At 38.3% G+C, this 16,784-nt stretch overlaps 1 protein-coding gene across 2 annotated transcripts in view; it reads left to right on the forward strand.

Moving 5' to 3' along the window:
- Nucleotides 1–451: 451 nt before the first annotated feature.
- Nucleotides 452–16,784, forward strand: part of lama4 (laminin, alpha 4) — a 46,477-nt gene continuing 30,144 nt past the window's right edge. The window contains exons 1-9 of one of the 2 annotated variants that reach the window (XM_049477700.1): nt 452–732; nt 9,703–9,804; nt 10,082–10,209; nt 10,471–10,551; nt 11,446–11,660; nt 14,431–14,531; nt 14,631–14,811; nt 15,806–15,889; nt 16,625–16,776. In XM_049477700.1, the coding sequence (XP_049333657.1) occupies nt 646–732; nt 9,703–9,804; nt 10,082–10,209; nt 10,471–10,551; nt 11,446–11,660; nt 14,431–14,531; nt 14,631–14,811; nt 15,806–15,889; nt 16,625–16,776 (1,131 nt within the window). In that variant the 5' untranslated portion in view covers nt 452–645. The remainder of the gene's footprint in view (nt 733–9,702; nt 9,805–10,081; nt 10,210–10,470; nt 10,552–11,445; nt 11,661–14,430; nt 14,532–14,630; nt 14,812–15,805; nt 15,890–16,624; nt 16,777–16,784) is intronic. The other variant, XM_049477691.1, reaches the window with a different exon arrangement.

Here is a 16,784-nt window from a genome sequence, read left to right on the forward strand (position 1 = left end):
TGAGTGTGTGTGTATGTGTGGTTTACAGGGTGTTTTTAGTTTCATGGTGGGAAGCCACTTGCCAAGGTTAAAAGCTACCATCATGACTCCTGAGCTGTCAATCACTTTCTCCCAGCCAATCAAACAATGCCGCTATGCTACACAGTGAAGTGCATTTCCATTTACACACATTCACATTGGAAACGTCCTCTTTTCCTCTTTTTATGTTCCCATCTCTCTTTTTTCTCCTCTCTTTCTTTCTGTCAACCCCTACTTTAATTTCTTTGTCTGTCTTTCTTTTACTCTCACTTTCTCTCTCCCTTTTTCTTCCTCACTTTTGTTTCTCTCTCTCTCTCTTCTTTCCCATCTGTATGTGATTTAAACCCAAGTTCAGTTATGTGTGTGTGAGAGAAACAGAGAGAGAGAGAGAGAGAGAGAGGGGAGGCTGGGAGGGTTAGAGTTTGTTTTACAGGCAGGACAGGGCTTTAGTGAGTGAGTGAGTGAGTAAGAGAGTGAGAGAGAGAGAGAGAGAGAGAGAGAGAGAGAGAGAGAGAGAGAGAGAGGGAGAGGACAAGTATAGAGAGAGTGTGTGTGTATAAACGACGGGATCAGACGGGTAACGGAGCGAGACACACACACTCAGGAGCTGAAGCAGTAGAGAGGGAAATGGCGTGTCTAGCCACTCTCTCACTGTGTTTACTGACCACTCTCTCTGGACTAACTCTGACCAGCGCTGAGCAGAACGTCTTTACAGTAAGTCCAGATTTCTCCTGCACCACACAACTCAACCCCACCACCACCACTGTGATATTAACCCTTTAAAACTGCACCCTATTACTTACTGCTTAACACTCAGTAAAAACTATAATTTATTCAGTATTTACAATTAATGATTCAGTAACTACAATGTTTTTTCAGTATCCACTGTGACTTATAAAGTTTTCAGCATCTTCAGTGAAGTATTTAGTATTTACATATGAAGTATTTAGTATTTATGTATGAAGTATTTAGTATTTATGTATGAAGTATTTAGTATTTGTGTATGAAGTATTTAGTATTTGCGTATGAAGTATTTAGTATAAATTATTATGTCTCTACTTTGAAGTATTTGGTATCTACTTCCAAGTATTCTGCATCCACACTGCAAAATTGACAGTTTTAAATTAATTCTTTATAACTTGAATTTAACACTGTCCTAGATCAAATCAAATCAAATCAAATTTATTATATTTATTTATAGCACTTTTTACAACTGGTGTTGTCACAAAGCAGCTTTACAGAAACATGATTACAGGACAAAGAAACAAGCAAAACATTAAACATAAAAAATACAGAATATAGATAACATATGTTCTCACTCCACTCCACTGTTAAGTTAATTTTACCATAAGTAGTACCACAAGTTCAATATTTACAGTTAATTCAACACTGTATGGAGTCGTATAATAATTATATTTAGCTCTCATCAGTGTTAACACATTTTACCCCACAGGGTAAAACAACTCTACTTTTTTTTAAGTTTGTTTGATTTTATTTTTTGTATTTTTTCTGAACTTCACCCGAAACTATATAGCAAATTATCTATAAAACATTATAAAATGTGAGCTATACCACATAATATATTACTTTTTAAAATCATGTCTAGGTTTTATTTAGAACAATATAGACAAAAACTGCCAAAAATGCAGGGGTTCTACCAAAACACACTAACTCTTGGGTGGAGACCCTTATCCGCCATCCAACCCAACACCAAGAAGGTGAATAACGCTCCACCAGGGGAACCACCTCAACTAAATCTCATTTACCTGCAAACACACACACACATACATAATAAGCACCAAGGAAGGAATAATGTTAACTGCAGAGCATGCTGAAATTTTAGCAAAATCAAGAGGCGGAGCTTGTTAGACAGAGTTGAATAATAACATCAACTTTGTGATTTTTTTATCACTAAGGCTTGTTAGAAAAACTCCTGGAGAGTTAAAACACAATAACACTGTGATTTTAACACTGTGAAGTTTACTGTGCAGTATGAATTATTTAGTATCTACTTTGAGGTATTCAGTATCTACTTAAAATAATTTGGCATCCACTGTGATTTATTCACTATCTACTTTGAAGTATTCGATATTTACGATGAACTACTAATCTAATCTAATCTACTATATGATTTAGTCAATATCTGCTATAAAGTTTTGAGCATCCATTATGAATTATTTTGTTTAAGTAAATCAGTATCTACTATTAATTTACTAAAAGATTTCAGTATCCACTATTAGCCATTTTCACTATTCACTATAAAGTATTAAGTATTTACTATGACCTCTAGAGTATTCACATAATTTTTTAGTATTTACCCTAAGCCATTCATAGTATCCACTATGAATTATTTTGTAACTGTTGTAAATTATTCACTATCCACAATATAGTATTAAGTAGTTACTATGACATCTAGAGTATACACTTTGGATTTTCAGTATCCACTGTGAAACCACTTTACAAGGTATCTACTGTGAAATTGAAGTATTCACTATTTAATATATGATTATTCAGTATTTACTATCAAATATAAATATACTATGAATAAGACATTATACACTTTGTAGTGTACTACAGGCATTCTGAATTATTCTGAATTTGATATGCTGAATAGTTACTTTTGTCAAAATGTCCAGGTAAACACAAACATGTTACTTTACATTCTTAACATTCAGTCAATTTAACAGTGGGCATTATAGTCGCTGTAGCTGTAGATTTCGCTTCTGTTTTAGTTTTGAAACTTTCCTATCCTATTTGGTTTGTAATAAAAATGTTTGTCACAATGTAAATGTATATGTAGGTTTATACACAATGTGGACACCAAATAGCAACAACTAAATTCCACTTGTCTGAGAAACATTTCTCCAGCGTTTCTGTTAGAATGTGTTTGAGATTCCGGACAACACAGTCAGTCATGTGGATCTAAATTTGTCAGTGAAACTGCACAAACACACACACACACATACACACACGCTTCACTTTTTAAGCCCACAGCCTCAGCTTGTCTGATAAAATCCTGTTTGGTTTGGAGAGAAGTGTTTGTGTGTAGATGGGTCTTCTTTCCTTACCATGTAGGAAGGTCACCAACCCTAGAGCTGAACTTCTTTACTCAGTTAAAATAAACATCTCATCTGTGTGTGTGTGTGTGTGTGTGATAGAGAGAGAGAGAGAGAGAGAGAAAGAGTCACTGTTTTTTCAGAAATCCCTGCAGCCAGTCTTCAGATGCTAAAGCTAAAGTACAACACTGATGCTACATGATAAGCTAAAACTATCATGGCCCCTCTACACTACAGCCTAAAACTGTTACAGAACAAGAGAAAGAGAGAGAGAGAGAGAGAGAGAGAGAGAGAGAGAGAGAGAGAGAGAGAAGAAGAGTTTCTGTTTTTTCCAAAATCCCTGCAGTCTGGTCTTCAGATGCTAAAGCTAGCCTAACAAAATACAACATTGGCGCCACATGCTAAGCTAACACTGAGCTCCCTCAACACTAAACTCCAAAACTGTTACAGAACAACCTAATTGGAGCCTCTTAACTCCACTCTGGACAGAACTTGCTGTCCTGTTTAAAGTATTTAAGTGAGCATTGTTTATATTTTACCTCATAATTCAGTGAAGACAGACGTTTAGGATTTAAAGTATATGTAGGAGTGAATGTATGGGGTGTGGAATGTGTGTTTACGCTGAGCTAGAGGAGACTTTCCAAACCCCATTTATTTTTGTAGACACAACATGAGAGAAAATGTAGACACCACATCAGAGTTAATACTGAAAGCCTATTGTCATTTTCTAATTTTAGAAATTTGCAATACTTTAAATCATTATTAAAGCTGAGAGGACAAATGTACTTCAGCAAAAATGACTTGTCATATAAAGAAAACTAGTTATAAGTAAGTTAAGTTAGCTGCCTTGAAAGCCAGAGACATTACTTCAGTGAGGCTATGTTCCTCTGGTCTGTATGTAGATGAGAATTGTTGTTACAAAGCAGTTTATGAGCAAATATCTGTTCTTAGTCAACTAGCAATATAGTTCAACAGCCCCAAAAACATTAACCTACTTTTGTGATATTCATTTTCATATATATATATATATTTAACTGAACTGGCCTTTTAATGTTTTATTTTTGTTACTATAACATTTTCTAAGTTTCTACTGGGTAATATTATTTTGCCCCACCCCCTGATGCATGGTAATGTGATTTTGGCTACATCAATTACTTCTCTCTTTGCTAATATAGACCGGTTGTCTCACTCTGTGACACACACACACACACACACACTGAACATCCTGGTCTCAGATACTTCCTGCTCAGATGGCAACCCAAATTGAGAATCTCTCCCATTTCCCACGATCCCTTGCTCTATAATTCCATTCTGCACTGTGTCCAGCTGTTCAGACTAATACACACACACACACACACACACACACACACACACACACACACACACACACACACACATATAGTCCAGCATGATGACGAAATTAGGCAGTATTCAATACTGTAATGGCATCTGTAGAATGTATGCTGAGGGGCCTGTAAATTTCAGGAGGCCTCTGTTAAATAATAGACTGAATAGGAGTCATAGCTTTTGTTTAGGGTGACAGTGGGAGAATATGCTCACTGTCTGATTTGACTACAGAATACCTTCATTCTTCTTCATACTGCTACGTCAAGGAAAATAATTTCATTTTTATTTCAAATAAAATGATGATACAAGAATCATCATTAGATGTATTAACTGTGTGTTCTAAATAAGGTAAAACAGGGCAAAATAATGTCAGTGTACCAAAAAGCATACTTACACTTCTTATACTCCTTTAATTGATTAATGTTTTTTGCCCCACCCACTGGTGCATTGTGATGTCATTTTGGTCACTTAAATAAATATATGAATGGCTAATATAGACCAGTTAACACAAACACACACACACAATTCCTGGTCTCAGATGCTTCCTGTGGAATGAGACTCTCTCCAGTTTCTCACGACCCTTTGCTCTGGAATTCCCTGCTGTCCTGGGTCCAGCTGTTCAGACTGTTACACACACTGTTCAGCATGCAGCAGTAGAGGCAGAAGGGGTTTAAATGAAATTAAGCAGTATGGAGAGCTGTAATGGGAGTCCTGTGCTTTGGGGGTGGTGGTCTGGTGGTGAGGCTGTTTATCAGCTGCTCCTGGTCTGCAGTAGGTCTGGGCCCCATTTTTACATTTATTTTAATAGCTCTGCATCTTAATGTCAATTATTTTTCAGATTAGTCAATCATTAATTGGATAAAAGGGAAAAAAGCTAATTTCACTTCCATCATTTCATTTAATAAAACTCAAATTGTCTTTTTACTAATGTTGTAATTGTATAAGAAAGACACAACCTACCATTCTTAAAAATATTGTTGTGTACATGAAGAATTATTGAAAAGATTGAAAATATCCTCAAGTGCAGTCGCAAAGGCCACCGAAAAAGATGATATAATGAAACTGGCTCTCATCAGTACTGCACCAGGAAGTTACCTCTGTTGCACAGGATAAGTTATCAGCCTCAGACACCACAAGTTAACAGCACCCAGTTATTTAGCCCATCTAAATACTTCACAGAGTACTTATTGGTTTGTTATTTGTTATAGTCTAAATGACTGCAGTATTCATTTACAATGTAGGAAAAAAAAAGGAAAACATTGAATGAGAAGGTGTGTCCAAACGTTTCACTGGTACTATATCTCTGACCTTAAAGCACCAAATTTTGCTGTGGCCATAAATTAACCAAAATGAAGGCCAGGTCAAATTAAAATAATATGTTTGAATTATTATTTTAAGCTATTTAATTGAAAACAGACTGCTGCATGGTTGAGAAAGATCTGACTCATGACCCAGTCAGCTCGGTCTTATCTCCAGCTTAGTTGGCATGAAGTGTTCTGGGAGATAAAAAAATATATAATTTTTTTTTTGGACCCCCCTACATGAGAGACAATACAATAAAAGTGAGCTGAATGGGTTCCAATGAAATATTTAGATATCAGCTTTCATTGCTACTATTGTGTTGGTATTGTGTAGCTCCTAGTCCAGTTCATAAGACAGGAAATTATGATCAAGGTCAAACATGAGTCTTCCTTACAGTTGCTACACTGTTCACTCTCACAGTCTGGAAAATATGCAGCACAGCTGTGTGTGTGTGTGTGTGTGTGTGTGTGTGTGTGTGTGTATGTGTGTGTGTAAGCAGCACAAATGCTCGTTTGAATCGACAGTGAGACTCTCTGGCGGTAGCAGACAGCAGAAACAGAGCATTATTGTACTGACTAACTGTACAGGCTCACACACATACTAGTGAAGCTTTCCAGACTCCGCCCATTAATGCTTTCTCCATAGTTACTGTTGCTCGGTTAGACAAGTTTTACAGAATATGGGTTAAAAATCCTATTCAATCCAATTGAGAGACTTTAGCTCTTACAATTGAAGCAGGGAGCAAGGAGAGGACACGGAGAGCGGACGCAAGTGCAAGAATTTATAAAAAAAAAAAAAACACTAAATAAACAAACAAATATCTCAAGAAATAAAGAAACACTGAATAAAAGGAGACTTGGAAAACAACGGAAAACAGGAAATGCTGAGGTATAAATACACATGGAGTGAAAAGGAAATGGGAGACACCTGTGGAAACAAGTAACGAGAGGGCAGAGCTACATATTACAATCATGTGGGGGAACACAGGGGAGAACACTCTAGACAGAGAGACAGGGAATACACATAGAGCCACCAGCAGAAACACAAGGGAAATAAACAGACAGAAGAGCCAAAATAACAACGACAGACTAGAAAGACACAGAACAGGACCAGAACGTGACATTAGTGCTAAGCAGTGAAATAAGTAAAGCATAACCACATACATACAATCAAAATATATGTAATGCAACAACAACCACTAAAATGTGTATACTGCACGCAAAGACATCAATGAAATGTGTTTAAAGGTGTCATTATGCTAGAAAGCATTTGGTACTTGCTCTGTTTGAAATAAAACAGGTTGTATAAGCATGCTGCATGTGAACCTGCAGCAATAAAAGAGAACAGACAGAAAAAAAGTGAATAATTAAAAGCCTCTAGACTGATGGCAACCTGTGAATTAAGATTCATGGCTTTGCCCACCTTGGCTTGCGACTGCCCACTGCAGAGTCATTGAGGGAGCATAACAGTGATGTTAGCCAATCAGGGGCGAGACGTTTTAATGTCATGAATATTTATTAATTAGTAAAAAAAAAAGTATTAATTCAGAAATTAGTCACTATAAAAATGTATATTTACAAAATAAATTGAAACAAAACTTAATATCTTAATTATGTGACTTAATAAATCATTCTCCAGTTAATACTACACCTTAATCGACACACTAATCGAGCCGCTGTCCAATGAAAAAAATGTATCCTCATTTTAGTCAGTTTTTAGTTTTCTCTGTTGCTTTAACTCTTTGCAAAAAAGAGAAACAAATTGTGAATTTGTAGACATACAAATTTGTCAACTTCCATTAGAAGTTGAGAACATTATTGTTCACCTTTTTCCACCATTCATTTTTCATTAGACAGTGACTATTCATACACAGTGTCACACAGTGTGTTCTGGCTTCGTATTGAGATATCATATACGTTCAATATGAGTTGCAGGCAGAGATGAGAGGGTGAAGAATAGCTGTGCTCTCGGTTGGTCTGAACTGTGGGAAAGAATGCAGGCCTGGAAGAATATTGAGTAAAAACTAGAGGAAGAACGAGGCAGAACACATACCACCCCACTAAAACACTTCCATATGGGCTGTGTGTGTTTGGATTAATCCCATATGGCTTTTTAGCCATGTTTCTGAGCCTGTTTGATGAATCTGTTGTTCTGTTTGGTGAATCTTTGAGAAGAACAGTTTGGTGAAAAACCAACATAACGTAAGAAACTTCTGAGCCCAGATGTGGTTGATCACCTAAATCATGCTTTTTGTCTAATGTTGCTAAACAGATGGCGGACAACATTTGTCTCACAACATTTTTAGATCTGCATTTTTTCTGCAAAAGGGTGCGGTTTAGAACAGGGTATGACTTTTTCCACAAACCACAAGACCACAAGTTTTTTTGGTTTTGTTTGTTTAGATTTCACACTTCATAGACCTGGATGATACTATCTATATCACAATATTTCAGTCAATACAATACAATTTTGATATTAATATGGACAGTATAAAACCCACCATCCTTGGTGTACATTATCACTGGGTGACATGATAAAAATATTATATCACAACATTTAAACATTTAAAAAATGGATAGTTAAGATGAATCTGGATCGTGGTGTGTGAACGGTTCCACACACCACGATCCAGATTCATCTTAACTCTCCATTTTGTTTGCGGGAAAGAACCTTTTGCCTCTAAAAAACCTTACTTTATTCTATAAACACAAAAATACACTTTCACATAAGCACAGTGTGGGGTATCACTATGCGGTCTGCACTCCGCTGTCAGTTTGACAGCGGTGTATTTTATGACGATGATGATTGTAGATTTCTTTTACTAAATCATTTCAATAAACTGATTTATGTAACTTTTTAAGCAAACAAATAAAGGTTTGGTAACACTTTATAATACAGCCTGCATTTTAGAGGGTAAATTCCCTTTACTTATAGCATAACTTCTCTGGATGAACCAGTACAATCAAAATAATTTACTGGTAAATAAAATTACCGGGTCCTACAGGTACTTAACTGTAGGTATAAATAAAGAACAACCAGGTACAAGAGTGTAACAACTAGGTAACGTTCTGAAACTTACCTTGTACTTTCCCAACGCTTATGTTGTGTAACTGTTCTCTATGAATCAGTAAATACAAAATACTGATGGGTCCTACTCGTACTTGTAGGTGTAGGTACAAATAAAACACAGGAGATCCTGCAATTTCCCTTAACTTGTGGTGCAATTTTCATATAAAATAATATATAATCATCTTACCCTTTGTTCATGGCAGTAATGAAAGCTTCATTCTAGTCACACTCCAGGGACTTGGTATTCTAATATATTTTATATGAGTTTAAAAAAGAAGATAAGAATTTGATTTATGCTTTTAAAACTGTTAAGGGTGGAGCAGCTAAAAACAGTCAGGTTGGAGTGGGAAGAAAACATGTCAAGACTAAAATACAATAATATTTGTATGTCTATAATAACAATCAGGAATGCTGAGATTTTTAAGAAAATACATTCATTAATACACAGAAACCTCAAGGTTTTATATTAATGGTTAATAAACTCACACATCACCTGATTTGTACTTTCCTTACTTTATAAGTACACAGTACTTACTCAGTAAGTACACAGGAAATGTGGCAGTGTTAAATCAACACTGTTAGTTACAACAGGGAGCCAGCTGTATTATGTAGTGTACAGTGTTTTACTGTTCTTACTCTGTAAGTACACAGTACTTACCCTCTAAAACGTAGGCTGTATTATAAAGTGTTACTGAAGATTTTTGAGTGTTATGTTGAAGAAGTCCATTTGTCAGTAACATTAGCCCCTTTTGTAAACAATACCCTAAATATTCCAGCCATGTTTTGGCTGGTCAACTGAATCTGAGGATGATCACATTCACGCAATGTTTCACTGAACTGGTCGCAGAACGCAGAAGATTTTGTATATGTGTGTGTGTGTAGGGCTGATGTTGTGCTCTTCTATATGCAGGTATGTGCGCGAGGTTTCTTCATGAGTGAACAGCTCACCTGTCTGCCCTGTAACTGTAAAGGCCACGCCCAAACCTGTGAGGACATCACTGGAATCTGCATCGTAAGCCTCCTCTGTTATATCACTTACTGTTTGGCTTGTACTCTTCGCTGCTTTTCAGCTTCTTAGCTTATATTAACTGTCACATAAAGACAGATCTCTGACAAACACAATCATCAAAATAAATATGAGATATGTGATTATCTCAAAGTAAAATTCTCAGGCTCACTGCATCTTGTATTGCGTATTATTTGGTACTAAAGTCTCATTACCGAAGTAGTAGTAGTAGATATTACTGTATCTGAGTGTACTATATCAGAAGTGTATGTGTGTGTTTCAGGACTGTCAGGACCACAGTGTGGGAAATTTCTGTGAGGACTGTGAGGACGGATATGTTTTGGAGGTTTTCCCAGATGGCCGTCATGAGTGCCGCCCGTGTGCCTGCCCCATCTCTCTGGAGTCCAACAAGTATGTTAAGAGTCCCGCACTCTTAAGTACAACATTGTTAACAATATGGAAATTGTATGACCAACACTTATATGATGCACATTTTTAAGAAGCTAGAAATTCTGTTGGCCAATGCTGTCCAATACCAGTGTTATTCTAACCAAGTCAGGTTAGACTACAGATTGATTTATGATACATAATCAGCAATAAATTAAAGCCTGCAAAAGGTGCAATCAACAACATTCAGAGAAAATCTAATAAGTTCTGTGTGTTTGTGTGTAGCTTTGCTGCTTACTGTGATAAGAAGGGTGTGGTCCTGCGGTGTGTGTGCCAGGAGGGCTATGCCGGACACTACTGTGAGAGGTCAGTACCTGTTTATATCTGCTACAAACACCACAATGTACAAGATATACTGTAACTCATTCACATTTGACCAGATGTGGTCTTGTCATCTTAGATCACCCAGCTGTATGTGAAAATGGCCTGTGCCGGTTTTTCTGCTTGAATATCACTCCTTGACACACTTTGTGTAACACTACAGTCACAATTACTGTATTCAGTGTTCATCACAAAATGAAATGACTTTTAGCCTATGTTCACATTACAAGCCACGTTGCTTAAATCCTTAAATGCTTACATTTTTTGCTCAGATCGGATTTGGTTATATTATTTGGTTGACGGTTTACATTCACAAATGTAAGTCAGCTTTATCTGTGTGTCATGTGAATTAATCTGTCACTGAAACACTGCCTTACATGCACACATTGATATGTGTATAAACATCACCTTCTTCACCAACAACAGAAAAACTTCATATTTGAAAGACGACTTGTAGCTTTATAAAGGGAAATGGATGTGTTATCAACTCATATATGGAGCATCTTTTGCTGGAGTGGCCAGATACGTATCGGATTTAGGACAACAAATGGAAGTGGTTTAAAAAATATAATATTTTTTCATGTTTACACAGCCATGAAAAAAGAATCAGATCTGAGCCAATTTGAGCAAAAAATCAGATTTGAGTCAGTTCAGCCTGGTAATGTGAACATAGCCGTAGTATGCTGGTGGATATGGCCTGTATGGACCGGGGGAATGCACAGTTTGTTGTACAGTGTGCAGACTACCTCAGACTTTTTTATTTAAAAAAAAGTGAGAAAAGTTCAGCTTTCAGTGATGTGTGTCCTTAAAAACTGATAATCATCACAGCCCTTAGAGTGTCTTATGAATGAAAGCTCCATCTTCTCACTTCTTTACTAGGTGTGCTCCAGGTTACTATGGAAACCCCATGCGCGTGGGCAGCTCCTGTAAGAAGTGCGACTGTAACGGGAACACAGACCCCAATCTGATCTTTAATGAGTGCCATAATGTGACAGGACAGTGCCTCCACTGCTGGGACAACACGGCTGGGCACAACTGCGAGAGATGTGCCCCCGGTTATTATGGCGACGCCATCGGTGCCAAAGATTGCCGGGGTGAGCCTCAAGTTCATTTACATTTTTACTCACTGCATCAATTATGAAATACATGTGAAAAACGCTTTTATGGATCTTAGTTTTAAAAAGAAGGGTTAATAGCAGGTTTATATACAAGTTCAAGCGTTTTAATGACATAGACGCTTTAATATTTTTTTTTTTTTTATGTTCGAATTATCAATGTGGATTATAAAATCATGATTAAATACGGCCAGTGTGTCCAAATGCAATTTATTCATCTACATGTGAGTCTGTGAAAAGAAATGTAAATAAATGTCAGTTAAAAAAAGAATGTCTTTAAATAAGCAAATCTCATATCCCCATGTTAATTCACAATAGAGCATAAAACACACGAGACAGCTTACCATTCCCTGAAAAACGTAAACTCCTTTAAAAAGTGATGGCAGTGAAAATATTAATAAATAACAGCTGCAATAGGATCAGTTTTATTAGCAAATTAATTTTTATTTTTACAACTTTTCTTGAGCTTTTCTGGGGTTGTACTCACAGTGCATAATAGACTGCAGTTCGACTGTTGCATGCAGTCATTTTATTTTTTATATAAAGCTAAGAGCAACTTATTATTTTTTAATTTTTATAATTCCTTGTGTGTAAAAACACCTTCAGAGTGTTGCTAACACCAGGTATTAACATACAGAATGAAAAAAGAAGTACAGAGTACAGACTGCAGCAGGATAGCATGTTACATCAGCCAGAAAACATATTACAAACACATTAGATCACAGCCAGCAAAGCAGAGCAGTAGAGCACTCTTTCAGAGCTTCATTTCACAGGCGAGTGTTTAGTTTAGTGTTGGGCGTGGATTTTGTGCATGATTCAGGATTGATGTTGCTGTGAAGCATTTATACTGAGGATGTTTAATTTAATAGGGCCTGAACTGCAAAATGGGAACTGTTAAATTAACATTTATTTATTTTTATTGCATTGAAAATAGTAAAATATTGCTTTTGGGCTGCTTGCGTGGACAATAAACCTAAATAGAGTGGATGTAAAAGTAATCTGGGTTAAGGGGGGGAAAGGGAATAGGGGACACCATGTGAATGTAACTGTAACTGTAACACATTGCATATGGTCGCATAACTTGACTAATTTACTTAGGCCTCACTCAGGCCAGGTCTCACAGAGCAGAGCCCTGAGCTGTGTAGGAAACACAATCCTTGGAACTTTGGTTTGGTGTTTATACAGTTGCTGTGTGTGTGTGTGTGTGTGTGTGTGTGTGTGTGTGAGGCTGATGACTAATATGAACCAGGATTGTCTTTCTTGGGATAAGAATATCCGTAGAGCTATTGTTGCACTTGTATGTGTGTGTTAGCCCCACCCATCCAGCCTATAGCATTTTAGCCCCTCCTTTACATTCTACAGCACTTAAGCCCCATCCATTCATTCTACAGCACTTTAGCCCCACCCATTCATTCTACAGCACTTTAGCCCCACCCATTTACGTTATAGCACTTTAGCCCCACCCATCCAGCCTATAGTATTGTAGCCCCTCCTTTACATTTTACAGAACTTTAGCCCAATCAATTCAGCCTATAGCACTTTAGCCCCACCCATTTACTTTATAGCACTTTAGCCCCTACAGCAGTTTAACGCCTCCCTTACATCTTAGACCACTTAAGCCCCACCCATTCATTCTACAGCACTTTAGCCCCACCCATTAAGCCTATAGCAGTTTAGCCCCACCCATTTACTTTATAGCACATTAGATCCACTCATTCATTCTACAGCACTTTCGCCCCATCCATTCAGCCTATAGCACTTTAGCCCCACCCATTTACTTCATAGCACTTTAGCCCCACCCATTTACTTCATAGCACTTTAGCCCCACTCATTCATCCTACAGCAGTTTAACCCCTCCCTTACATCTTAGACCACTTAAGCCTCACCCATTCATTCTACAGCACTTTAGCCACATCCATTCAGCCTACAGCACTTTAGCCCCACCCATTCATTCTACAGCAGTTTGACCCCTCCCTTATATCTTAGACCACTTAAGCCCCACACATTCAGCCTACAGCACTTTGGCCCCACCCATTTACTTTACAGCACTTTAGCCCCATCCATTCAGCCTACAGCATTTTAGCCCCTCCTTTACATTCTACAGCACTTTAGCCCCACCCATTCATCCTACAGCAGTTTAACCCCTCCCTTATATCTTAGACCACTTAAGCCCCACCCATTCATTCTACCGCACTTTAGCCTCACCCATTTACTTTATAGCACTTTAGCCCCTCCCATTCAGCCTACAGTATTTTAGCCCCTCCTTTACATTCTACAGCACTTTAGCCCCACCCATTTATCCTACAGCAGTTTAACCCCTCCCTTATATCTTAGACCACTTAAGTCCCACCCATTCATTCTAGAGCACTTTAGCTCCATCCATTCAGCCTATGGCACTTTAGGCCCACCCATTCATTCTACTGCACTTTAGCCTCACCCATTTACTTTATAGCACTTTAGCCCCTCCCATTCAGCCTACAGCACTTTAAACCCACCAATGTTCTTTACAACACTTTAGCCCCACCCATTCATCCCAGAGCAGTTTAATCTCCCTTACATTTTAGACAATTTTAGCCCCGTCTTTATTTAATGTACAATATTTTAACCCCACCTATTCAGCCTACAGCAATTTACCTCCACCGGTTCATTCTACAGCCATGTAGCCCCACCCTTTCATGTAAAGGTGTAAGGACAGTTTCAGCCTTTATCATTATTTCTGTCTGTATTTGTATTTCTCTGTACGTATCAGAGTGCCAGTGTAACAAGTGTGGAACATCGTCCTGTGATGATCGAACAGGAGTGTGTCACTGCAAACCGGGTGTCACAGGACGACTGTGTGACCAGTGTGAGGTGGGAAAAAACACACTTTAACTTCACTCACAGATTTATGAATAATTTGCATTTCTAGTAAATACAGACTGTATGGTAAATGCGTTTATTTGTGTGCAGGAGGGTTATTCAGGATTCAGCAGTTGTCAGGGTTGCCGTCGTTGTGAGTGTGCTCCCGCTGGATTGAGGGCCACCTGCCACCCCCTCACGCATTCCTGCCAGTGCCAACCAGGGGCCGGAGGCCGGTACTGCGAGCGCTGTTTGCCCGGCCACTGGGACTATACTCCCAACGGCTGCAAGAGTGAGTTTACACACACTACACACACTCCATCTCCAAAATCCAAAACATTGCGTTAGTGATGTATTTTCTATGACTTAACAGTAAAAAATAAAAGGTCTGGTGGAACCTTTGGACATTTGGACATTATTCTGTTAGCTTTGTGAACACTAGCGGTATAAAGGACGCAGGGTACTGAGCATTCAAAGCCAGGACATCCAGACTTATGAACAGTTTCTTCCCCCAGACAGTCAGACTGCTAAATAGAATTGCCTGATAGTCTTTAGATACGTTCAGGCTGAATTTTGGCCTGACCAAAAGAGGAGGACCATGGTGCGGTGTGTTTGCAGTGTGAAAGCACATTTCTAGATGGTTTTACCTTTAGGGGATTTGAGGCACTGCATACTGTAAGAGTACATTTCAGTTATTCATTCTTTCAGAGTAGTATAAACCAGCACATACCAGCACAGACCAGTTTGGAATTCATACTGGTGTATGCTGTATTTTTCAGTAGATCACATTCCTTATAACTTCAGCTTGAAGCTGCAAACTACAGACTAACCCACTGTTTCCTTCAAACACTGCATTTACTGTGTGAAGCTTGGTTTGGAAAGTGCCTGTTCTTTGAACAGAGTGCTCTGTGTGTGTTTGTGTGTGTGCGTGTGTGTGTGTGTGTGTGTGTGTGTGTGTATGTGTGTGTTCTGATTTGTAAGGTCATGGTCACAATCTCTCCCACACATATTCCCACCCTCACAGCTGCTGGCCATCTGCACAGCCTCCTAATGCACTTCCTGTGACATCATCAGTGGCTCCTGGTGTGTTAGTTTGTGAGGCCTAGGCCTCGGCCCAACTTTGTCAATCTGAAGAAGAGCATATTAACTCAGCTGTCACTCACATACTGTACATGTAAATACATTAGTTCAGAGTAGCCTCTGAAATGAAATAAGAGTAGCTGTGTTTCACAATGAGTTCATTTTCAGTGTCTTTACTGAGTGTGTGTGTGTGTGTGTTAATGCAGAGTGTGACTGTCCTGAGGGAAGCTGTGACATGCACACAGGAGAGTGTTTACCAGAAACCTCTCAGGTCAGCGAGTGCAACACCGGTGAGTCACAAAGAAACCTACACAAATATACAAAGAGAAATAAATAAAGTCTAACCATAAGAATGTGTGTAAAAAAGCCATGGAAAAAAACATTTTTATGTATTCAGTAAATAAGACTTGGTATAATGCATCTATAGACGCCTTAAATATTTTACAAAGACTGAACAATGTATTCCGATGAAGTATTGTTTCCTCTAAGGATAGGATTGTTTTAAGCAGCAGCAGCAGCTCCACACTCCTCCCCCTTCCCCAGCAGTGCTGCATGTTCGAGCGCTCCTGTGTACAGAGTGGACAGGAAATGAGGGGCAGAGCCAAGTTAATTTTTACGAATGCTATAAACAAAATATATAGCAATACCCTTCACTTTTTACACTTGGTAGCATTTCCCAGTCTCTCCACAAACTGTCTGTTTTGCTGCTAAAGGATACCAGCTCTAGAGGGATATGATAGTTACATTAGCTAAGGTAGCTAACATAGCTTTAGCATTTGTTTGTTTCCCAAAACAGTAGATGACTCCCTCTGTATAAGTTCAAAATGAGCTAGTTTGCTAAATGTGAGTGGAGTAGCACTGCTCACATCGTTAGCTAGATTAATGAGTTACTAGAATAGCACAACTGAAGTAAATGAATGATTAGAATAGCACTACTGAGCTACAATAGTTCTGCTGAGGTAGAGCATAGTGGAGTATATTGTGTAGTATATTGCTGAATGTGTGTGATGGTGATTCCCTCTCAGAATGTGATGAATGTATCTGGCATCTGATTGGTGATGTCCGGCAGTCCAACAAAACTGTGGATCAGTTGAGGAACACCGTACTGAACATCTCAACTGGAGCTGCGGCAAATGACCGCATCAAGTACTACAACTACACTGCCCTCAGACTACAGGTACAGAC

Source organism: Astyanax mexicanus, chromosome 1, assembly GCF_023375975.1.
Source record: "Astyanax mexicanus isolate ESR-SI-001 chromosome 1, AstMex3_surface, whole genome shotgun sequence".
NCBI classification, from domain to species: Eukaryota; Metazoa; Chordata; class Actinopteri; order Characiformes; family Acestrorhamphidae; genus Astyanax; species Astyanax mexicanus.